This window comes from Budorcas taxicolor, chromosome 5 (assembly GCF_023091745.1).
Source record: "Budorcas taxicolor isolate Tak-1 chromosome 5, Takin1.1, whole genome shotgun sequence".
NCBI classification, from domain to species: domain Eukaryota; kingdom Metazoa; phylum Chordata; class Mammalia; order Artiodactyla; family Bovidae; genus Budorcas; species Budorcas taxicolor.
The window spans coordinates 87,801,454-87,826,571 of NC_068914.1; the positions used below are offsets into that span (position 1 = coordinate 87,801,454).

A 25,118-nucleotide genomic window follows, 5' to 3' on the forward strand; every position below is an offset into this window, starting at 1 on the left:
GGGGTTTCTATACAAATTAACTTTTCCCATTTAACTCTGCTATCATGGTATTCTGGGAAGAAAAAGAACTTTGCATTTATCGACTCTGACAAAACTACATTACTCTGATTCGAAAATACATAAATACATGTGTGTACACACACATGCATGCAAATATACACGTGCGTGTGTGTAACAGAAAATTTTCACTAGCCATCCATAAAAAGCTTAATTAATTACCATAAGGAGCTCTTCCAGCCAAGGGGTTTATTAATGGAGTTGGGTTACCACTTCCTTCCCTTCTGTTTCGGTCTGCTAATGCTGGAAAATCTGAAAGGTCCAATCCTGTCACATTTTCACTTCCATCTAAATAAGAAGAAACAAACTAGTTACTGCTCTACAAACATTTTAAAGAGATTATTACTAACTATAATAAAATCTGAAATGGCAGTGTCTTCTTCCTAAACAACGTACAGCACTGTACTTGGTATATGTAAATGTACAATAAATATTTGTGGATTGACTTCATGTGAAAGAATTTATGAACAACTCAGCAAAGCAGTATGTACCTACTACACAGTAACAATCCCAAATCCTAGAGACTTAAGACAGATAATAAGGAGTAAGGTGGTACATTATTTCCCCTGTGAAAGATGGTACTCAAGTTTTAAGTTGCTGATTAGTAAGAGGGGAGACTGTTGTGATAAAATTGTTCTTTTCACTATATTCAAAAACAGAGGTTGTATCTGGAATGCTTGGGGCTTCATTTATAACACTGGTGTGATAACGACAGTGCCTCCTGCAAATGGTCTGAATCATATTTGAGGCACAAGCAATGGGAACAGAATCCCTAAGGATATTTTTGGTCTATTTGGCCTATTCCATATACAAATGTGTATACATGCAAGTATGTGAGTGTGTGTGTTTTGCAGTTGAGAGTATAAGCAGGGTGAAGAACATAGGATACATGTAGAGCTCCCATGTCTGGTGAGTGAATTATATGAGAATATGACACAAAGCCCAGAAGTTTACATTACCTATTACACAGTAGGCGCTCAATAAATTGAATAAATAAAATATCTGTTCATTTTGAATTTTAAAATATCAGTTTCTTTCCTTTTAAAAACTAAAATTTAATCCAACATTTCTACTTTGCCTATTTTAATCATTACTTTGATCTCTTCTCAATGTATTAATTATTCTAATATTCTAACAATCTTATATTCTTAATTTTTGAAGAATTTATTTTCTATCTTACTGTTAGTATGCACTATAGTTTTTCTTTGATTTGTCTCATCTAGTGTGTTTAACCATTTTCAATTTATCTGCCCCCTCTTTCAGTTTACTTTAATTTTTCTCTAATTTTCATAACTAGAAGGATCTCAGAAAGAAACAGCTCAAGAGTACTCTGTTCATAGAAAACAGTTACATTCCAAGTCAGGTGACAATTTAAAATTATGAAGGGTAAAAGATAAAATAATTCAAACCCATTGCTTTTAAAAAAACTGCAGCTTATGAATTTTGAATTCTAAACAGGCATTATATAAAAAGGCAACAAGACATATCAATAGCTTATATAGTACTTTAAAAAGTAATCTCTCTTGAATTACTTGGTTCTAACTATAAACTTATTCTAACTTATTCTAACTATAAACTTACAGTAAGCATTAACTTTTAATACACTTCTTCAGGTCCTCTAAGATGGAGTTTAAAATTGGCATATATTATTTAAAAATAACTAAAAATAGTATTAACTCACAAATTTTTATTTTTAGGGTTTAAGACTTGGAAACAACTTTCCTAGTGTAAAATATCCTTAGTTAAAAATGACTTCAAAAAATAATTGTAAAATTTACGGAAGTGTATAAACCATATTTCAGAAAATAAGATGGCACTGTGAGACATACTGTCACTTTACGGTTCATTTATGAGGGAAAAAAACCTCTCTAATTAAATTATGATCTGCATCCTAATTTCAGAGATATTTAAATATGAAAAAAACGTGCTTTTGAGAAACAATGCAATATGGTACTTCATATCAGAACACAAAACTTTTTTAAATGCAAAAAACTGAAATTCTGAAGTGTTACTTGGTCAATCCAGGCTGCTACTAAACATACAATAATGTTGAAAAATTAAAAGCCAATAGCCAGAACTATCATTTCAATTGCTAATCTCATGCTTCCACATACACCCCGTTTCACTGATGATTCTTTCACCTTCCACTTCCTTTACTGTATTTCTCTCTCAACAATCATACTCGTTTTTGCTCCTATGACTATAACAACATCCTTCATTTGCTTTCTCAGGAAAGGGTCTGGAGGCAAATGTGGAAGAAGATAAAACCTGAAGCAGAATAGTAACAAAGCCTCCTGTTCTCTTCTGTCTAAAGCCAGCTAATAAAAGAAACCAATAGACTGCAAAAATTTGTTACTGTCAAAATCAGAATTGGCTTTCTATGTACATAAATTTTGAATTTTACACATAAAACCAGATTAAAAATTTATGAGTTAAATGCAAAAATTAGTATTATTAAAACTATTAAGAAAAAATTGTAAGTGCTCCATATAGTTTTAAAGGTTTCTTCAATCTGGGTCTCAATAGCCAGAATGCCACAACGCTCAACCTAGTTTAGACTACAGTGAAAGGACTGAGGATAAGAAAAGCTCTTGAAGCAAAAAGATTCTGAGGCACAAATATAGACTAAGTTAACGTTCATGCTTTCTCCAGGTGTTAAGGAAACAAATCTGAGGTTGTAACACTGCTATACCATGCCAAGTGAAAAAATATATTTAACCATCTTTTAACTACTGACTGAATTAAATCCTATTTCCTGTCAAATTCTCCCCTAAATTAAGTTCTATCATCTAAACACAAAAATTCCTTTAATTATTTTAAGACTAGTACGTTGAACTGCTTTATATTTCAAGATCTATCATATTTTTATAGGGTACTAGCTCCAGAATAAGCTTACCTGTTCCATTAAAAATGTTACTTGATAAGGAGTTATTCATTCCAAATGCCTGATTCCTGTTCATTCCAAATCCAGACATACTGGGTACATAGAAAATAATTTTAGATATACAGTAAGAACACTAACTTTCAGATGAAGAAAAACAAGTGTTTACTTTTGATCTCCTCATATAAAACAACATGTCTAAAAACAAACACTAATTTTATTTTTGAGTTGAATATTTTTATTTAAAGGTTCCCTAAAATCCTTCCATGAACAACTGAGAACCAAAACGATCAGTTAAAAAACAAAAAGCAAAGAATTTATATAAAGCTTGAGGAAAACAGATTAAGGGTGTCATTCTGTGTACTTGGCGAGTCAACTTACTGAATATACTGGAAGAAGTAACTAAACTCAAAAACAGGTGATTTAGTTTAAGACTATTCTTGAATATTTGTTTTTCTTTCACTACTGGTAAAATGTGCTATTATTACTTTTCATAAAAGATTTTCATTCATATAGACTGCCTTTTCCCAACTAGAATGGATAGAGTTCATGTCAGACACACCTTCGCATCTCTTTGCCCTTAGCATTCAGGAGGATACAAAAGGTACTCAATAAATGTTTAGTTGACCTGAATTAAGTGATGCTTTTCTTTAACTGAATTCAGTGTTCTAAAACACATCATTCTTATCAAGTCTATCTTTTAGTTATTTTTTTAAAAAATCTCTCCATAGTACCCTTAATTCTAAATTAAGGTACTTGGTAATAAATAGTTATCAAAGCCTCCCTTTTCTACACAAGCCTAAAGATGGGAAAACAAACAAACAAAAAATAAGGCTGAATTTAAAGTGAGGTCAGAGTAATTAAACACATCAAAAAGAACTGTTAATGCAAGTTCTACAATGAAAGAATGCATTTTTAACATCAAATAGTCTGATAAAAAGACAGTTGTATTAGTGTTATGAGTAAGGTTAAACTGAAGATGACAGGGTTTTTTTTTTGCCTAGATTTGGAAAACTAACTATAGCCAAAGCTAAACAATATTTTCATAAAATAATGCAGCTGGTGAAACAATACTCTAGAGAAGAGCAGAAAAGTCAACAGAAACTTTTGTTCAATACCATGTTAGAACTGCTGATGATAGAGGTACCCTCAAACATTGAATAAGCAGTAAGAGATGAAAACATTCCATAATAATACATCTTATCGATAGTACTAAGCAGGGCTTTAGAGACCCACACTTCATTGACAATATATAAGAAAATTTACAAGCAAAGTATTTACAACTAGAATGTGAAAAACATGGGAAAGCAAAAATTTAAATATACATTCAGTAACATACTACAAGAATGCAGAAAGATGTGTTAAAGCCCAAGAAGTATTACATGATTAGGAAACTGTCAAGGAGATGAGTCTTGAGAACCCTTTACAGAAATAACTTTGGTAAAAATTAAAAGAGCAGCCAAAATTATAAAAGAAATGCTCATATACGTCTTAAAGTAAGAACTGGAGGTTATGGGATGAACATTAAATTGGAAATGTGCTAATAACCTATTTTTATTCAGAATTTACAAGTACTAAATAAGAGAAAGTGAATTAAATGAGTATCATGGTAGTACCTACATCCTTTACCCACTATGCTGCCCATTAAAAAAAGATCAAACTAATATATCACTTTCACAGTAAAGAAAGCCCTGTATTACAGACATAATGCTCATAGAAATAATCTGAACAGCTTTAAAATCCTAACAAAATATGTAACTTTTTAATATTGCTAACTTTTATTTGCATAGCAGCATAACAGTGCAAAAAAAGGAATGAAAAGCACAAATTCTTCCTTTTGTTTTAAATCCCAGGACATGACACTAGTTCAAATACTACAGATACAGTCTTCAAAAGGTCTTTGGTCAGTAAGTCTCCAAAGAACAAAACAGAAATTTGGTTGAAAAGGAACTTAACCAAAGGATAAATGAAGCAAGGCAATAATAATATTTCCAGTGCTATTCATAAATATGGAGCTCTTACCACACAGGTGACCAGCCTCATTTAATAGAGAAAGGACATTTCAACAAAAATTTTGCTGGTTGGCAACCTAACAACAATCCTTTTCTAACAACAGCAACAAAAAGCAAACTGATTCTCAAAAGAGTTATGTCTTTAAGTTTGGGAGTTTAAATTGCTATGTGTAACAAAAAGAGAAGCTTTGGTCAAAATATATGATGAAACACACTTATGAAACAGAACCCAAGACTCAAGAACAGAACGTTGAATATGAAAAGGCAAATTTGAAAATACCCAGAAAGAACAATTATACACAGTATCAATAAATATCTTACCTGTTCACAGTAAAAGGTTGTCGAGAAGGCTGCTGCTTTGGCATACATATTATGCTCGGCGAGCTTCTGTTGGGGCTACCTAACCCTGAACTGCTCATGCTATTTGTCCTGCTAGGAATTCCAATGCCCTGACCAACCTGGGAGTGGTTCATCATATTCCTAGGATTCATAGGCAAAATACCCCTGAAAAAGAAGTCCAGTATACTAAATAAGCTCTCTATAATCACTCATTAAAATTCTCTGTAAATAATCAATTGACCTAACCCTAGAATTTCAGATATACGTTCAAATTGCATTGTAAATTTTTATTCATTTAATTCTTTTGTCTGGTCATTTGAAAAGAAAAAAAAAGCTTTCTGAAAAGTCAAAGTAAACAAACCAGCAAGAAAGGGCAAATTATAGAAGAATATACAGTGATACCAAAGATGAGAGAACTATTGATGTGACTATCACATGAAATACAAACATATTTCACATATATATTTTGAATTTCATTCCAAATGTATGTCATTCTATCTTAATACTAATATGCATCATTTTTGTGATCTGCTTTATTTTATTCTCACTAGAATAATGGATGTGTGGTGAGGGAGCAATAAACAGAATCATCTGAGGAGTGATTTGAAATTGCACATTCTCCTTTGAGGAAGAGTTTGCTTTTTTGAAAAAAAGCTCCCCAGGTGGTGATTGATCCTTGATACCTATCCCAGCTGATAACCAGTATGCTAGTTGCAAGATAAAAGCATCTCACACTATACTTATAAATTTGCAATGAAATTAAATGAGCATAGGGTATCAACTTTCTTTTCCTCAGTGAAAGGCACTGAACCAGAAAATCAAATAAATAGTTACTTTATTAAAAAATTAAAAAGCTTGCTTACTCTACAAAGATACATTTGAGAAATATTCTGGTCCATCAATATAAATACCTGCTTGGAGATGGAGGCGTGTGAAGTGACATTGTTGGTACCCCTGTTGTTGGCGTGACGTGGCTCGGTAACTGAGTGCCTTGTGATAAGCTGCGATTTAACTGAGGGGTATTGTTGCTCATCCCCCTCATTGGAAGGCCTAGTGCACCTATTAAAAAAATTCAGAAGAAGGAAACTCATTGCCATCAGGAATGAAATTGCTATCCATCTTCTGGAGTTGGTAATTTAAAACATTTAAAAATGACCTAATGTAAAATAATATGCAAATTTTAAATGGAAATACTCAATTCACTCCAAATGGACTCTAATCTGATTTTAACAAAAATGTTTGTCTGAAATTTCATATTATGAATTTTCATATTGCTTCCATTTTTAAATTTTTTCTTCTTTGCTTTCATCTATCTTTTCATGTTTCTATTTTACAATATACTATGTCTGCCAATAACAAATTAGATGACTTGTTTCAATAAGAAACATTTTGTACAAATATGCCTTTAAGAAATTTGCAATCTTGTGTTTTAAGTTTTAAATTATAACTGAGTTACACAGACATTTAATCCCCACTTTGCTGAAGTAGTTTAGATTTTTATTTGATCCTTTCTAAATGCATTTAAGAAATAGTTAATTTACTACTATTTACACATACATATTTCTCAACATTACAATTTTTATAAACACAATATGTCAGCAACTGTTAAAAACTCAACCTGATATAGCTATGAGATAAGAATGCATAATATTTCAAAAGATTTCAAAGTACAGTGACCTTCTATTTATCTACCATTTATGGGGCCAGATGTGAGGTTAGATGTGTTCAAATATGTGTACTTTAAAAAAACTATTGAGTTTACCACTCAGAAACAAAACATTAAAATAAAAATCAACCAATTGGGATAAATCATTTCCTGCCTCGTGTTAATATAAAATGATATCAATGATTATTTTCTGAATAATTCAGAATAATTATCATAGATATTTAATGTCCTAGATGCTTTCCTCCCCTTTCATCTCTCAAAAGTAAGGATGTTCAGCTATCACTTATGTTGTCATCACACCTGCCTATGAATGCCAGTATGCCTCCTTCCCTCTATCCTCATACTTTTTGATGCCTTCAGTTTCTAGTTTGTTGTGGAATGGCGTATCAGTCAACTACACTTATTCTGAACTGGAGAGTAAATAAAAATGGCAAGATAGAATGAAAGTTAATGAATAAGAGGATTTTAGCACAAAGCATCAGACTCCCTCCCCCTCTTTCTGGTCTAACTTTGGGTTCAAGAATTTCAAAGACCTGAATATTTTGAAACTATGACTTCCAAAAAATTGGAATATATTGTATATGTTCTGAATATTTTCCTTCAAATATCTTTGCAAATTTATCTTCTGGCGTAACAGTGTACCACTTTGTAATTTGGGATACCAGTGAATCCCGAAGATTTAGCTGGAATCTGTCAGCTTCAGTACTCAGCTTGTAGCCTAATTGCATCTTAGCTGAATGAAGCCAACAAATCCAATTTAATATAACTACTACATTCTATATATACTTATATTCCATGAAGACCTGAGCTTGATTCTGTTATTCTTTAAGTCACATACATAAAGGGAACTGAACTAGATTATATGTTGGTTTAGTCGTTATATGCATGTCTAGTCACTACAAGTTTTATGACCTTGAGTATACCACTAGCTACAACCACTTCTCTGAATTTAGGATAAAATAAGGAGGAACAAGAGATTAAAAACCAGCACACACAAGATTTCTTCAGAAGTCATTAAGTCTTTGCCTTTTCTCAAGCACACTAGCTTTCCTCTAGGCCCTCTAGATGCTTCTCCCATAATGAACCACCAACGTGACACTTTTCACATCACTTACTAAGCAACCATCTATTGAGTGCCTAATGTGTCAAGCACTGTGTGAGCTGCTGGGGATATGGCAGTGAACAAGACAGAAAAAGCTCACATCCTTTTCCCTAAATATGCTGTTCTAAAGTCAGCTATAGCTGCAAATTACAGGAATGTGTTTCTCACAGTTACTGACCACCAAGAAAAATACAATTTTAGAACCTGAAGGGACCTTAGAGATCACCTAATCCAATGTTCACATTTTACAGATGAGGAACCTGTGCCTCTGATAAGTTAACTGACTTCTCCAAGGTGACTCAAAGAACCAAGATTAGAATTTAGATTTCTTAGTTCCTGGTGTTCTTAACTGGAACCCTATGGGAAACCAATTAAACAGTAAATAAGCACCCTTGTGAGTACTTACTGACTTGTAACACCCTTTATCTACTCTATTTTTTTCTCTTGCTTTCTTTTTCTGAACACATTTACTTCTCTTCAAACTTTTTCTAAACCAACATATCTTATCTTTCCCCTCCATTTGCTTTCTCATCTTCTCTATATCTGTCAAGTTTCCTTTTCCTCTAGATTTACTTTCCCTTCCCATTTCATTCTCTCTGTACCTTCGTCATTATAAATAAACATACATGTTAAAAAGAACTGCACCCTTTGACTCTTCAGTAAGCTCTTCTAAAGACTAAAGAGATTTGTTTACTTCAACCCTTCATATACTATGCTGTATTATGAAAATATATAACTTGAGAAATATTGTCAAGACTGCAGATTATCTGACCATTTTCAAAATAACTTCTGGAGAAGGAAACAAAAATGGGTAAGATAATTTATTTAATTAATTTTAGATAGGCACACTTGAATTAACCTATAGTGAGGAAAGCAGAGGAAGACAGTATGAAATAAAGAACTCAAAGATTAGCATTTAATTTTATTTTTCCTTTAACATTTTGATTTCATGAAAACAGCTAATAAATTCAAATGGTCTGAGCTGCATTTTATTGAGCCAGGTGGGTAGGGGAAGAAAATCAAAAGAAAAGAGAGGAATGCATCAATTTCAAACTGGATCAATAACCCCTGAATACTTAATAATGGAGTTACTTTAAATTCAACTGAATTCCTTTAAAACACATAGAATACATACCACTGACTAGAAACAGAGATTTATTTTTAGGAACAAAACACACAGTCATTAAATTTGAGTTGCTTGAGTCAAACTATTAATATTACAACAGCATAGGGTCAAGGGAAGAGAAATTTTACTTTTACTAGTAAAATTAGAAACATCACAAAAAAATCATCTCTGTCCATGAATCTCCAGGCAAGAATACTGGAGTGGGTAGCCATTCCCTTCTCCAGGGGATCTTCCCCACCAGGGATCGAACCTGGGTCTCCCACATTGCAGGCAGATTCTTTATGAACTGAGCCACCAGGGAAACCCAAAATATTATACCAGAAGATGTATAAGCTGAAAGGGGAATAAGATATCCAGCTCATTAAAAAAAAAAAAAAAAAAACTGACATGAAATAACTACAAGTAGAAATGGTTAAATATGTACACATAAGCTTGTGTATTGGAAGAACAGCAGAATTAAATAAAATATATCAAGCACCTAAGAACTATGTGAAGCACTATGCTACTTCATCTCCTTATAAAGTATTATAGAGAAGGTATTTATCCCTTTTTTACAGATAAGAAATAAAAGAATGGACTCTCCCCCCCCCCCCAAAAAAAACCAGTTAAAAAGCAGTTTAAAAGGTTATAGATCTGAAGCAAATTTTTCTTTAATCTGACAGAGATAATAAAGTATAATACTGTATTAGAAGAAATAAATGAACATATTCTAAGTAGATTCCTATTATTTGGCAGGGTGCTAAACAAAAAATGAATTCTTTATTGATCATTTTTCAGAAATCCAAGATATCGCCTAAGAAATGTTTCCATGAACTACTTCCATTGCACAAACTGGTTAACAGTATATTCCTCAAACAGTTATGGCATGATATGTCATACTTTGTTCAATATTTTGCTAAAAATTAATAGCATTAATGACATAAGTAATAAGAAAAAGGGTAACAGCAACCAAATTCCTGAATACTCATACGTAAATAGAGTCTCCTGAAATCTTTAAAGAGAAGGGAGAAAACTTAATTGATTTAAGAGGTCTTTAAGTATCCCCTTTCCATTCCCAAAGCAACTGGCTTCCTTAACTCACTGTCCTGCCCACACATAAACAGCAACCATCTTCTTACCTCCTACCTATCCCCATATACTCTTACCTCCAGCTTGTCCTGCACTAATCTAGTTAATCTTCTCTATATACTATTTCACTATGCCATTTCCTTCATTAAAATCAAAGAATTTTAGAGATAAAAAAGTCTCCAGAGAGTATCCAATTAAATTACAGATGAAGGTCATTCAACTTAATTTATAGATGAACTAACATTAGGCATTAAGTGACTTGCCCAAGATCACAAACAATGAAGAATAAATACACTGATTCAATTTCTTGTCTCTAATTTCAACCAATCACACTTTCTGCTTCCTATGGTAGGTGCTAACCTTTGCATCATATGGAAAACTTTAACATCTGGGTCCCTGCCCAGAAACCATGACTGAGTCTGGGTCCAGCAATTCACAGGCAGTGGGATTTTTTTTTAACTCTGTGGGTGTTCCTTTTTGGGGGGGAGGGAGCAGTAAGGGTTGAGAAACACTGTTGTATAGTTAAATCCAATTTCAGTTTGTTTACTCTTTAAAGTGCTCTGTCAACACCAAAAAATTCTTCTAGTCTTTATTTTTCCCAGCTTTATTGATATAACTGACATAATACTTTTCCAATAATATTTTACTCACCCAATACAAACTCCAGTTTCTAGACACCACATACTCAACTTACACTCTTCTTCATAATTTCCCTAGCCTTCTTCCCAAAATATATCCCCATATTTTTACTCATATCCTTCTCCCCACCTAGAATTCTTTCCCTCCTATTGTTTTACAGAGATAAAAGACTATTTAAATCAAAAAATCAAAACCCAAACTGCTATGATCAAGGTGTTTACATGCAGTACATGTACAGTGTACTTGGGTGTATATGGAAGGTGCCTCTAACTCAAGACATGAAAGCAGAATGAATTTGGGATCAGACAATGTTTGCTAGAGAATATCGTACATTAGCTGAATAAAGAAAGAGCCCTAGTCAGGCATTTGGTAGTGGTGCTAGGAGTTGGGTTGGGGTGAGGGGTGATGTAAAAGCGTCACAGCAGTTCAATCTGAGAAAACTGCGAGATGTGTGAAAGTGAGGACAAGAGATATATGCCTGGTGGGAGAGTGGGCTTGCTTCTGAGCACTAAAGATATACGAGAGAAGCATGGGTGAAGTTAACCTGGCTTTAACATAATCAACTATGAGAAGCTGCTATGTTAGAACCCAGCCACAATTCCCAAACAACATTTGTATGGATCTTCACAGCAGGTGGTACTCTATCTGTGGAATAAACTGTGTCAATCTCCTACAGATACCTTACACTCCTCCTCAACCCAAGTTTGCACAACAGATTAGTGGCACATTTTCACAAAGTAATGCAGGTCTTAAACTTTAGAGATCACCCTTGATCCTTCTCTTCCGTTCATATTCCACATCCCCAAATCATATTAGCTGTATGTCCAAAATATCCCAAATCTAACCACCTCTCAACATCTCCATCACTAATCCAAGCCACCCTGTTTTCTTGCCTAGACTGCTGCAGTAACTGCCCTTTCTTCTTATCACTTGGCCCACTTCCACTCAGTTCATTTTCTACATAGCTAGGTGATATTTTAAAAAGGAAACTGTATCTTAAATTCCCTCCCACTAAACTTAAGAATAAAATCCAAATTCTTTATCAAGCCTTCACAAGACTCTATGATCTGACATCTGCTACCCGTTTGTTCGTTATTCTGGGCCTTTCATTCATCCTTTAACACATGAGGTTCACTCTTACACTGTCATGAATTAAGAACGTTTGCATTCACTGTTTTCTGTACCTGAAAAATCTCTTACCCAGATCTTTCCAAGGACCTCCACTTCTCAATAGTCTGGTTTGCATGCAAGTATTACCTTGTCAGAGATACTCTTTGCCTACTTGAAAGCTGTTTATCCCATCCACTCATCCACTAATATGGTAATTTTTATAGTACTTATCACCAGAATATTATTTGTTTACTAAATGTCTGCATACTTATTCTATGTCTTCCTTCATTAAAATGAAAGCTCCATGAAAACAGGAACTTTGTTATTTGCCACACTCTTCAATCCTGGAATAATTCTTCACTCATGGTATAACACAATAAATAAATAACTGCTATCATAATTCCTCAGTCAGTGGACTCTTGGAGTCTGTGGATTTAACATTTACAGTTTCTACTCTGTGTAAATTGCCCTCCAGAGTCATGACATTCAGTAAGTAATATGTGGCACCCAGGTTTCAAAGAAACTCATATTCGAAAAGTTAAACTTGTAAAGTAAGGCAATCTTGGCTCTACTCTTTACTATCTTAGGCAAGTCCCTTAACCTTTAATAGGGTTATTGAATACCTTAAAATAGGGAAGTTAATTTCTGGTTCCCTGATCATTCCAATCCAGTACACAGCTTCAGGGAGCCCAGAGGTCCTTAAACCTAGACAATGTACTTAAAATATTACACACTAGTAGAGAACATTATGTAACTTTAATACAAGATTTCACCAGCTTCTATAGTTGCCACTTGATGCACAGCAGTCACACAAACCCTTAGATGAAAAGTTAATTACATATTTGTATACAATTATACTATACTAGAACCCCCACTTAGCCCCAAGTCCAGGGTTTTCTGGGTATCATTATGTACTACACAATCACTTCCACCCAAATCTGGCAAAATCCACCTTTAAGCAGCTCAGTATCCATTCAAGGAAACACTCCTTCCCTTGTTTAAACTCAGTGAGTCTGAGGTTTGGAGAGGGCACTCTACCTTCTTCACCTTTTCCACCTCTAATCTCTCTAATTACCAAGAACAAAAACAGACAATAGACCTTCATTTTAATGGCTCAAATTCCTACTGAACTTTGCCCATCTGAATAAAGAGTTAATAGTGGTACTCAATCCACTTGGGAGGCAAAAGAACTTTGTTGTATCAAGTCCAATGCACAATTAAAATTAGCTGCCATAAGAACAGCATCCTCAATCTATTCCTACCTACTTATTCTATCTCCCCATCCTTTATTAAGGTCAGCCCCTCAAGTTTTCTCTTTCTGACTTACTTGTACTACCGAAGCTGTGATCCTAAATGGTAGCTGATGTTCTCTCTGACCAGGTTCAAACTACTTTGGCCCTGCTAGGTCTATCTTAACAGACAGCCCAGGAATGCAGGCTCTATTTTATTTTACTTTACTAGTTGTAGCTTCCAGGCCTGTGCAATAGAAAGAAATAACTACTTCCTGACTTGAGACATTTCAGTTCCAGGTGACCTATGGTTCACTTCTTTATAAGCTAATACCTACAATGTCAGTTAAAAGAATAAGCCATGCATTGAAAACGCGGGTTCTTCATTGCTACAGTAATATAGCCATTTATTATTTTAAACTCCAACAGGAAAGATTTCTCATGTATGACTTCTTTTTAAATTAATAAGTACCTTAAAATCTTTCCTAATGAAAATAACTTTCCACATTTATTAATCTTTGTAAAACTATCAGCATAATCATGTACACAAATTAAGAGGTCAATAAACGTTTATCATACCAATGAAATAACTATATTCCAAACCTAGTCCAGGCTCTTACTTAGCTCAATTACAATTTCACATTTGCTGGTTAAAAAAATTAGGTCACATTTTCAAAGTCCATACAGCTGATAACGCTGTAAAATAACTGACGTTCTTTCTTCATTAAATAATCTTGGCTTCTCAAATTTAACTTTTTCCTTTCCATTATCTACTTTCTGCTGTGATAAACTGTGGGCTTTAAAAGGAAAACAACTTAAGTTCTTTGTAGTGATTCTATAGAAATAAAGGGAAGCTTTAAAATAACTAGATATTTCCAATCTAAGGGTTACCAGGAAAGTGAAAGTAGTAGATTTCAAACAAAAACAGTCCAAACAAAACACCTAGCTAATAATATTCCCTTAATAATGAGAATGAGGATTTGCTGATAAATACGCAACATCTTTTTTGTGTAATAAAAGGCTTTAAAAATGTTTTCTACTTAACTAGAGGAAAACTGTTAATACCAGTAAGTGATTAATAATTTTCCTTACTAATTCTGTATCAACAAAAATAGGGCTATGAAACAAAAGATGGAGAGAAAAAAATAAGATCGAAATTATAATGTATTTTTCTAACAAAATACGTTATTTCCCCCTGCTGAATTTCAATACACAATTGAAGGGTAAAGTGGTATGACAAACTACTCTGATATCTGTCAAAATTTGCCTTTTCTTGGGAAAGAGTTCAAAATGAAATATCTGAGTTTTATTTGAAGTTGGTTAAATTACTTGGTTATCATATTATCTGCTTCAGTTACTCTATTATTCTGTAATTTTTCACGGGAATTTATACCCCTTTTAACACTTCCCTCCCACTAAAGAGATGAGAAATCAGTAGTCTCTGACATTAAGAGAGATGATATACCTTATTAATAGATAAGTTTGGAAAATTAATTTGAAAAACTGGTGACAATTTTTAATTTAGTTTTATAAAAATTTTATGTCACAATAATAGTTAACATTTATTGAGCGCTTACTATGCGCTAGGCACTGTGCTAAGCGCTATAAAAGTTATTACAACACAAAATAAGAAATAAAATCTTGTATATGGAAAAAGCATTGAACTATGAGTCAAAAACAGAGATTATATACCCAGAGTGAGCTACAGTAAAGAAGTATTTGCTAAACAAAGAGAGCATTTCACAAACTGCTAGGTATGGGCTTACATTAATAATAAGGCCAAAAAATATAAGCAAAACAACCCACTTAACTGGCCAATCAAAAATCCTTTAACTTCCTCTAACTGAAAACACAGAGGATGTCTACTTTTAATTTGTTTAGCAAATCTTCTCCAAAACTACTGCAAAGGAACATACAGATATGAAAGAGGTAGAAGTAAATTTTGATCTACCCTATATCCAAATAATTGTGAATTAGAAAGGTCTGAAATAATGAGGTTTTGCTAAGTAAAATAAGGAAAACTGAAAATTAAATATCCTTCCTTTTAAATCCTAGAATAAACCCACAAGGGCAGCATTATTCTTTATTTGATAGTTACTTTTTTCTTTAAATAAAGTATCCCAGAATAAATACAAAATTCTTACTTTGTTGCCCGTATAAACTTGCCCCAAACTGAGACAGCTGACCTGATGTAGATGGTGATGCCAGCATCTAGAAACAAATTAATTATATTAGAGCATAAAGAAAGTACACAGAACATTGCATTGACACTTTACATACAACATATCATAGTATGTGAGTCAAATCCACATTTCTTCTCAATCTTCAGAAAAACATAAACATTGCATAGTGAATTCCACATTAATTAAGAGCATATCACACTGGATGACATCCAACTATGCAAATAAAATACAATTTTTGATCACTTTTATAAAGTGTTTTTTCTCCAAATTACTCTAAATGAAACTATGACAGCATCATTACTTTACTTAAAAAAAACAAAAGCTAACTAGGATAATAAATACATGAAGACAGTACCTCAAGTCAGTCTCTATAAATTTAAAATTACTTGATTCTTAAATAATATATTAAGCTAAGTTTTAAATTCAGTTTATTGTTTTATTTATTGAAAATTAAATTATCTAAGTAGAAAGCTTTGTATTTTATAATAGCTACTGATTTTTATATAGAAATAATTGATGTGTATTAAGTGGGTAGAAAAATCTAACAGACATACACACACAACCATATACACGGAGACATGGTACAACACCAAAGGACAAACCCAAAATACTTACAAAAACATTTACACCTGGTATATAATGTGCGTTGTATGTACAGGCATGGCATTTGTACACAATGCCCTTCAATCTACTGTATTATCTCCCCCCTGCCCAGAATAAAATTCTTTGAAGGCATGTTGTATTCATGGAACATATCATTTTTTATTTCCTCATAGAGACTAGCACTGCATGTAGCAGTGCTATAAAAAAGCTAGATACTTAAACTGAGTAAATGAAAATGTGTATGCGTAAGTGTATGTTTGTGTATTCCCTGTCTTATATTAAGCAACCATCAAAACACCTTAATTAAATAACATATGAGTCATGTCATCAAAAGGGTTATAATCTAGTGGAAGAACAGAATGAATTATATTAATACAACTAATTATGTTCCAAGGCACCATGTGGTAAATGCTCTAAAGGAAGTATAAAGCATCACTGGAGGAAAGTTATTTCTAAAAAAGGGTAGAATACTTTGTACAGTGTTAACATCTGATGTGGGTACAGATGAGGGGTCTTCCAGGGAAAGTATATGCAGCGAGTGTGATAAAAGCTAGTGACATAATTAGAAAACAAAATACAAGAAAAAACAGTGACTGAACAATAGAGTAATTAGGAAAAGGAGGTAAGGCCAACCCTATCCACACTGGGGCACAGAAGAATGGGAAATAAAGAGTATGATAGGGCCAGAGGTAAATGGTGTTCTTAAATGCTATGCAAAGATGGCTACTAACTATGGCAATAAAGAGAAAATGTAATTTTTAACACTTTCTTTGGGAGCCACATTGCGTGGCACGTAGGATTCTACTTCCTTGAGCAAGGATCAAATGCAGGCTCCCTGCTTTGGAAGCCCGGAATCTTAACCACTGGCCTACCAGAGATATCCCAGAAAAATAATTTTAAGCCGGGAGGTGACATGATCAAACTGTGTGCTTTGGGAAGATAATTCCAAGAGCATAACTGGATGGAAATGGTAAGATACCAAGTTAGAACAGAAGCGGGACTAAAAAAGAGTCCTACTGAAATGGTTGAGGTAAAGGGGAAAGGAGGTGGATGGAGACTCATCAGACAGGGAACTATCAGAGGCCATTCTGGTTTCCTGTGACGAACTGGGTCGACATTGACAACATTAAGAAAGCCAGGAGGAGAAATATTTTAACAGTAGAGTCTTATACAACATACATTTCCCACTATCTTAATGCTGAAATTCTGAATTGTTTTAATTATTCTGAAATTCAGGAACGTTTTTATACACAGTAGTTTTAAACTAATGACACACAGCAGACTCTTCTGGGGTATAGCTAAATTCACACTAAACACTATATTTAAATACAGCAACACATTTTCTAAAGAAGCATCAAACCTTATAAATATTCCTTCTGAAATCTGAAGGGTAAACAATATAAACAATTAAACTAAAAGAATATGCATTTTATGCCTGACCAAGTTCTTTTGTTAGGTACAATTCCTGTTACTATTACCACATAACCACAAATATTTTAAGCACATTAAAAGTTCATTTCCAACTTGCAAGAAAAAGATCAAAGAAAATGTATAATGAAGCTTTAGTTGGTGACAGAAGGCCTTAATAATCATGATTTTCTATATCATTATAATCTATGAACAAAAGTAAAAGAGAATAGTTTCTTCAGGCTTCACATATAAGATGCTGGCCAACATGAACCCATGACTTAGAATGATACATAATGTAAATATTCTAGAATGGACCACTGAAATTTTACTTTTCCCAGAAATGTATATGCTTACTGTGTACATAACTCCAAAGAACAGACATTTTATCTACTTTCTCACAAAGGTTATACATTCACAAGTGAGTTATAGGTATCACTCCTCTCCGCACTGAGAGATAACGCAGAGGAGGAGACACCAAGAAGGTAAAGGAAGAATGGATCCCTGGGCCAAAAATACTTGAATCAAAGAGCAGTAGGGTGACCCAACTACCCGTGTGACACATTAAATATTATAATTTTCTCTATGTATGAGTACATGAGGAAGGTTAGTAAATGCTGCTTTACAGAAATATGAAAGCATCCAAGTAAAATAAGCATTGATCAGCTAAACATATATTCAAATGACTTCAAAATGTGTCAAAAATGCAAATATATAATTTCTTATGAAATCAATCCAATTGGTCTGTGTTAGTCGCTTGGTTGTGTCTGAATCTTTATGATCCAATGGGCTGTGGCCCACCAGGCTCCTCTATCCATGGAATTCTCTAGCCAAGAATACTGGAGTGGGCAGCCATTCCCTTCTCCAGGGGATCTTCCCAATCCAGGGATCAAACCCAGATCTCCTTCATTGCAGGCAGGTTCCTTACCGTCCGAGACACCAGGGAAGTCCATGTGGTATGTATTTTTAAACTCTGAAAGCATGCTTCATGAAACATATCAGTGGTAAAAACAGACTTTAAAATACATTTAACACACAATGAAGGAATATGGGGTAGAAATGGTATTTATAAGAACAGAAAAATGTTCAAGAAATGTACACTGGCACAGAAATAACTATAACTAGCAGACAACAGAAAATTTACATAATTTTTTTTAAATGTTGCAAGTTGACTATATACAGATAAATGTCTTAGAAAAATATAGAAGTTTAGATCAAGAGACATACTTTGTTGTTGTTTAGTTGCTAAGTTGAGTCCGACTCTTGTGACCTCATAGACTGAAGCCTGCCAGGCTCCTCTGTCCATGGGATTTCTCAGGCAAGAATACTGGAGTGGGTTGCCATTTCCTACTCCAGGGGATCTTTCTGACCCAGGAATTGAACCTGTGCCTCCAGCATTAGCAGGCAGATTTTTTGTCACTGAGCAATCACTAATACCCTAGTTTTATATTCATTTTTGCTTAAGAAAAAAAGTTTATCAAACTAATTCTAGGTAAAATGTCACACAATCAACCAGTAAGTAGGTTACTGTGTTCCCAGTGTAAAACTATCATAACAATTATATTCTTCTTCATTTCTCAGTCTACAACACACATTTCAGTCAAAAACCAACACTAAAAACCAGGAACAACCAGAGGAAATAGTAATGTAATTCAAGTCATTTGCCTCACTCAACAAAGAGCTCCTTTATCTTTCTGCTCAATATACAGAAAGCCAAGGAAATCAACAAGGTGCTTTTAAGTCATTTCCACTGTTACTAGATATAATTCTGAAAATCATGACCAAAAAGTCTAAAATTATTTTGTTTTACAAAATTTGTATTTGAAAACTTTATAGTAGGCAAATCTGGCTCCTTTGCCTAATAATAGGCAAAACTGCTCCAGCAATCCGTAACAGCAAAGAAGTGTTAATTATTCTGTCCCCCTCATGCTTCCCAACAGTGACCACCTCTCACAAATATTCCCTCCAATAAATGTACCCTCAGTCACAAAACCTATTTCAAGAAACATTAAAATCAATCTGGTCAAGAAATAATTTTCTCCATAACAAATGACTTCAAAATACAACAAAGTTTTATTAAATTTAAACTCCATGACCACAAAAACAATTTAAAAGTGAAATAAACTTTTAAGTGTTCCTTAAAAATCCATTGTACAATAAACTTAAAGGTATGGTGACAATATAATTCCGAGCATTGTCATTTTTTTCTAGGACGAAAACAGCAAAGATATATGACTCTGACTATATAATATATACAAACAGAAAAAGAAACAAAGGTAAAGAAAGCTTTAAATCTAGATACAATCTGAAAAATATTTTAAAATTAAAAACAGTATGGTTAAAAAAATAAGAAACCACTAAAGTCAGAATGAAATCTAGCAAACAAAAAGAAAGACTATGAGAAAATAATATATTAAAAAGACAAAAAGAAGAACAGGACAAAGGAGGGTGCAGGCAGAAAAACAAGAGTCATTAAGTCATAGGGCCTTGGTAGTTTATAATCACAAGCCAATAACAAATTATGAGTTTACCAGGCATTTCAAGCAATTTTGATTAAAACATCAAGTTTTCAAGAATAACATTTTTTTTAAGTATAATATATGCTAAAATAGTCAATGTAATACATTCTAATCGAACATGGAACACAAAATCTTTACTAAAAAGAGTATGGCAATGAACATCTTTTATTGTCTTAATTTTAGAGCAGAGTCAAAGCACAAATTTATAGAAGGCATGATAAAGGCTCTTAATATGCACCACTAAACCGTTTTCTACAAAGTTTGTGTTAATTATGCTTCTACAGCAAGTTACTTCAATGTTCCCTTCAGGCAATGACTACTCTTCCACTTAAAAGCAAACAAAGAAAAACATCAAAAAAACAACAAAAGACCCTCTCTACCACTATGATAGGATGAAATGGTATTTTCTGACTATGGATTTTTATGATTGTTATTAATGAATAACATATTGCAATTACTTTTGCAGATATATCAAAATTTGTTATACCTTTTAAGTGTATCATTTTAACTCCCTTTTATAAATAGAACTTTATCTTTAAAATACAGTCTGAAGATTATTTAAATGCCAATGAAATTGAGATTTTAGAACATTCCCTTCAAATGATTTGATATTTAATTCTAATTTCTGTAGAGTCTGATTTATTTACATTTAACTCTATTAGGTTACTGCTGTCATATAAAATTTTGACATTTATACACATTCAAATTTTCTATTAAAAGTTTTAAAGGTTATTTTGAAAGATTTTTAGGTAAACAATCGTATCATCTGCAAATAATGTTAACTTTGTTATTTTCAATATCAGCTCATTTCCTTCCCTTTCTCTAAAAAAGACTCAGTAAGAGCCTACTATCTCCTACACCTTATTGTAAGTTCTAAGAACACAGCAGTAAACTAGAGAGGCAAGGTCCTTGCCTTTGTTAAACGAATTCTACCGCAGTAGACAGGGTAACAAATAATTAATAAATATATACATCACGTAGAGATTGGTGTTGTAACTGTTAAAATGCAAGAAAGAAGTTAGAAGGTACAGCAAGAGTAGCACTGATATTATATACAAGACTCCTTAGGAAAAGAGTGATCAGAGAGGCTTCTCACGTGAAATATTTCAGCAGGTACATGGATGGAGTGAGAAAAAACTATGTGCAAAGTGCAAGCTCCTGAGACAGAAACAAATTCAAAGAGCTGGAGAGTCAGCCAGCATGACTCCATATGTAATGAAATACTAATTATGAATATGACAACAATAATGGTGATAGATGGTATCCTTATTTTACACTAGATTTTAATGAACTATCGATTATTAATCGGCCCGAGAGAAATCTTAGTTGCCATAATTGCTATAGGCTAACACAAGTATGAAAGGTAGAAGTTCATAATGGTTGCTATTTGTCAAAATGGGAAGGAGCTTACTCTAATAGGTTTTAAGAGTTACTTTTTTAAAAGTAAGGACAGACAGGTGCTACATTTTGTATGTCTTTCCAGCACATATTAAAACAAGGAAAAAGGGGTTCCCACAAGTTTGTGCTTCCAAAACGCTTATGCTTAAATTATCAAATGAGTGCAACAAAGACTTAGATTAGAAAATGTGAGCAATTTATTACAGATATATTTTTAAAGAAAACCCTACATTGCTTAGATTATATTGTCCCCAAAGAGTTGTCTATTATGTAATATGAATATGTTTTCATTTTCTGTAAGTTCCCTCCGCCAGAACTGCCCAAAGTCTCAGACCTAATAAATGGCAGCACTAAGATTCAAAAAAGGGAAAGGGAAAAATCAAGCTCACATCTGCCTATGATTTACTTAATCTTGTGAAAACATTTAAGTAATGTGTCTGCAATATTTATAAAATTACTTTTATACCTTCAAACCAGGAAACTCAGCATTCTATAAAAGGACACATATACGTACAGGCATCTCTTAAAAGATCTTGGAAAATATGAAGTAGTTCTAAAGAAATATTTAGCAATTTAATCAGCACACAATCTTACAAAGAACAGTTTCCCAAATACTTCTACCATCATGCATATGATGAAGACACAAGTTACATGCTCTACAGTCAGGGCAGATAGGAATCAGTTAGGTTTTGGAGGTCTTTTTGCTTCCGAGATTTTTCTGGATAGTTGGACTGAAGATTCACTCAACTACTGGCCAGTTTTTCTTTATCATAAATTAAAATTTAAAATTATTTTCTCACCAGGGAGAAAAAAAAATTGCAAAAATGTCCCAGTTACTATGTCAAAATTTTTTCTCTTCAAAAGCCTTAAAAGCACAAAATAACCATTATCTGCAGATGATATACACAACTACTGAAAAAAAACAAAAAGAATTAAATGGATTGTCATAATTATTCTTATCAGCATCCACATTTAATATTTACTATTTGCTCTTCTTTAAGTTTTGCATATAGCTATTCATTCAGTCCTTAAAACCACCCATGAGTCATGTATTATAGATGAGAAAACTCAGATACACAGAGACTGAGTAACTTGCCTAAGGACACAGCTAATAAACCATGTGACTCAGATATAAATTCATAATACAGTAGAATTTTCAGAGTCCATAGTCTCAATCAAAAAATAATAGAAGAGTTTTGTCAGGTAGCTGGTTATAAAATAAATATATATACATACCAACTATTCCATACATCAGTAAAAAGCAATTAGAAAATGAAAATGGCTACCATAAAACCCTACTTACTAAAGGACACAAAGAACAGAAATAAAAGAAACACACACTTCTGAAATAAGGTAAATACCATTATAAATGTGTAACAGTCAAAAACATTTTTGTGAAGGATGTGAAAGATCTTATATAAAGACATGAAAATTATCTATAAAGCTACAGATTTCAACTATGTTGTAGTTCTTCCACAGAATCAGTATGATAAACAGAACAAGAGTTTAGGAACAGGCCAAACACATCAGATCTTAGTATACGTTAAGGGAGAATTCCAATTAGCCTAAATAAATAGTCTAACTCAGGGGTGGGCAATTTACTGAATGCAGGCCAAATCCAGTACAGTGCTTATATTTGTAGGATGCATAAATTAAGAATAGTTTTCCATGTTTTAAATGGTTATATAAATACCTACATATTATCCTTTATTTAGCCTCTAGGAGAAGGAACTGGCAATCCACTCCAGTATTCTTGCCTGGAGAATCCCATGGACAGAGGAGCCTGGTGGAGTGCTGTCCATGGGGTCGCACAGAGTCGGGCACGACTGAAGTGACTTACCATGCATGCATGTATGCACTGGAGAAGAAAATGGCAACCCACTCCAGTGTTCTTGCTTGGAGAATTCCAGGGACAGAGGAGCCTGGTGGGCTGTGGTCTATGGGGTTGCACAGAGTTGGACACGACTGAAGCGACTTAGCAGCAGCAGCAGCAGCAGGCCCACAAAACCTAAAATATTTACTATCTGGCTCTTTATGGAAAAGTCTTCTAATCTGTGACCTGAACTATAAAAAAATGTTTTCAGACAACTGAATACCAGATAGCCTTAGTGGGTATGGGCAGCAAGAAGGGTAATCTGGCACCACAAATTCATACCTCTATCCAAAATACATTTCTAATGAAGTTACATATGAAGAATTAAGCACAAAAGTGCTAGAAGAAAGTAGTTGGGAAAAGTCTTCCGGAGGTATGACTTCAAATACAGAAATCATTAAAACCATAAAGTTACATAAAATATATGAGTCAAATGCAATAAAAATGATAAATATTCTTATATTTAAAGAAAAAAAAACAGCCTGAAAGCAAAAAACTGAAAAAACAAAATTTGTGACAAATAACAGAAGGTTATAATCTTAATATACTGGAAACACTAACAAATAAATAAGACCTAAAATTTCAACAGAGAAACAGAAAATGGCATAAAAGCAGTAATCCACAAAGGAAGAAATAAAAATGGCCAATTAAACAGACAAAAAATATCACTGGTGTGTGTGTGTGTGTGTGTGTGTGTGTGTGTGTGCGCGTGTGTGTGTGTAAATTTAGCAATATTTTAATGTACATTATATTACAACAGTAAGTTTCTTTTGTCTACTGGCAAAAGTTTAAAGGTAAATAGGTGGTATTCTTAAGGGTGCTGATGACAGTAAAAATTGGTACAAACTTTCTAGTGAAAAATCTGTCAATATGGCTCAGAGATTCAACTAAATATATTTTTAAATAAAAATATTTGAACTATAAAATCAAAAAGTTTAGCAATAAATTACTCCCAACTTGCACCATTACAGGTAATTTTTCCTCTCCCTGCTCCATGCATATTTTCTAAAATTTGTGCAGTATCTCTGTACTGTTTTCTAATGAAAAAAGATTCAGCAATAGCAGAAATTCATAAGTAGCCTACAGTATTATCATTTCCATTTTCAGATGAGAAAACTGAGGCTTGAAGTTTTTGCTAATGGGCAAAGCCAAGATCCAAACCCATATCTGCACTGTGTTAGAGCCCAAATTCTTAATCCCTATGTCTTACTACCTTCTTAATTAATTTTTAAAAGAAGTTTTTTTGAAGCAAATCATTCTGATATTTCCGCGACAAACAACTAATCCGTAGTAGTAACCAGCATATGTATACGCATGTATATAATAATTCTGACTAAAAAATTTTGACATACAGTATTTCTGTTCCTTAGAAGACAGATATCCCTGTCATTCATTCTCTGAAAATGCTTTAAGAATTTCAGTTAGACAGCTTCTTATCTTCCTGATCAGAATGAATACTTTCCATCAATAAGCAATAGTGCAACACCATTTTTGCATCAATCTTAACTTGTACTGTACAATCAGAGTAACACACCACACAAATAAGTTTCTGCAATGATGCTACCAGAAAGACAGCCCATATTATTAACTGTAATATCAAAACTTAACCTTAGAAATTTATGTTAAAAAATTCAATTATAATTTACATCAAATAGCAAATAGCTAGAAAGGCAGTAAGATACCAGAAAATTAATCAGATGACACTATTCTGTGAGCTACTCAACTGCACAAAGAAAACCACCAAACACTGAATTTGAAGAGTCCTAACTCCGGTACTCTTGCCTGGAAAATCCCATGGACGGAGGAGCCTGATAGGCTGCAGTCCATGGGGTCGCTAAGAGTCGGACACGACTGAGTGACTTCACTTTCACTTTTCACTTTCATGCATTGGAGAAGGAAATGGCAA

At 33.5% G+C, this 25,118-nt stretch overlaps 1 protein-coding gene across 6 annotated transcripts in view; it reads right to left on the minus strand.

The window, feature by feature from the left end:
• The window catches only part of CNOT2 (CCR4-NOT transcription complex subunit 2), a 126,071-nt gene that overhangs the window by 15,150 nt on the left and 85,803 nt on the right, over nt 1-25,118 (minus strand). For 4 of the 6 annotated variants that reach the window (XM_052639847.1, XM_052639846.1, XM_052639848.1 and 1 more), the window contains 5 exons: nt 15,374-15,440; nt 6,201-6,348; nt 5,272-5,454; nt 2,954-3,033; nt 220-345 (listed from right to left, as the gene is read on the minus strand). In XM_052639847.1, the coding sequence (XP_052495807.1) occupies nt 220-345; nt 2,954-3,033; nt 5,272-5,454; nt 6,201-6,348; nt 15,374-15,440 (604 nt within the window). The remainder of the gene's footprint in view (nt 1-219; nt 346-2,953; nt 3,034-5,271; nt 5,455-6,200; nt 6,349-15,373; nt 15,441-25,118) is intronic. The other 2 variants (XM_052639850.1, XM_052639852.1) reach the window with 2 other exon arrangements.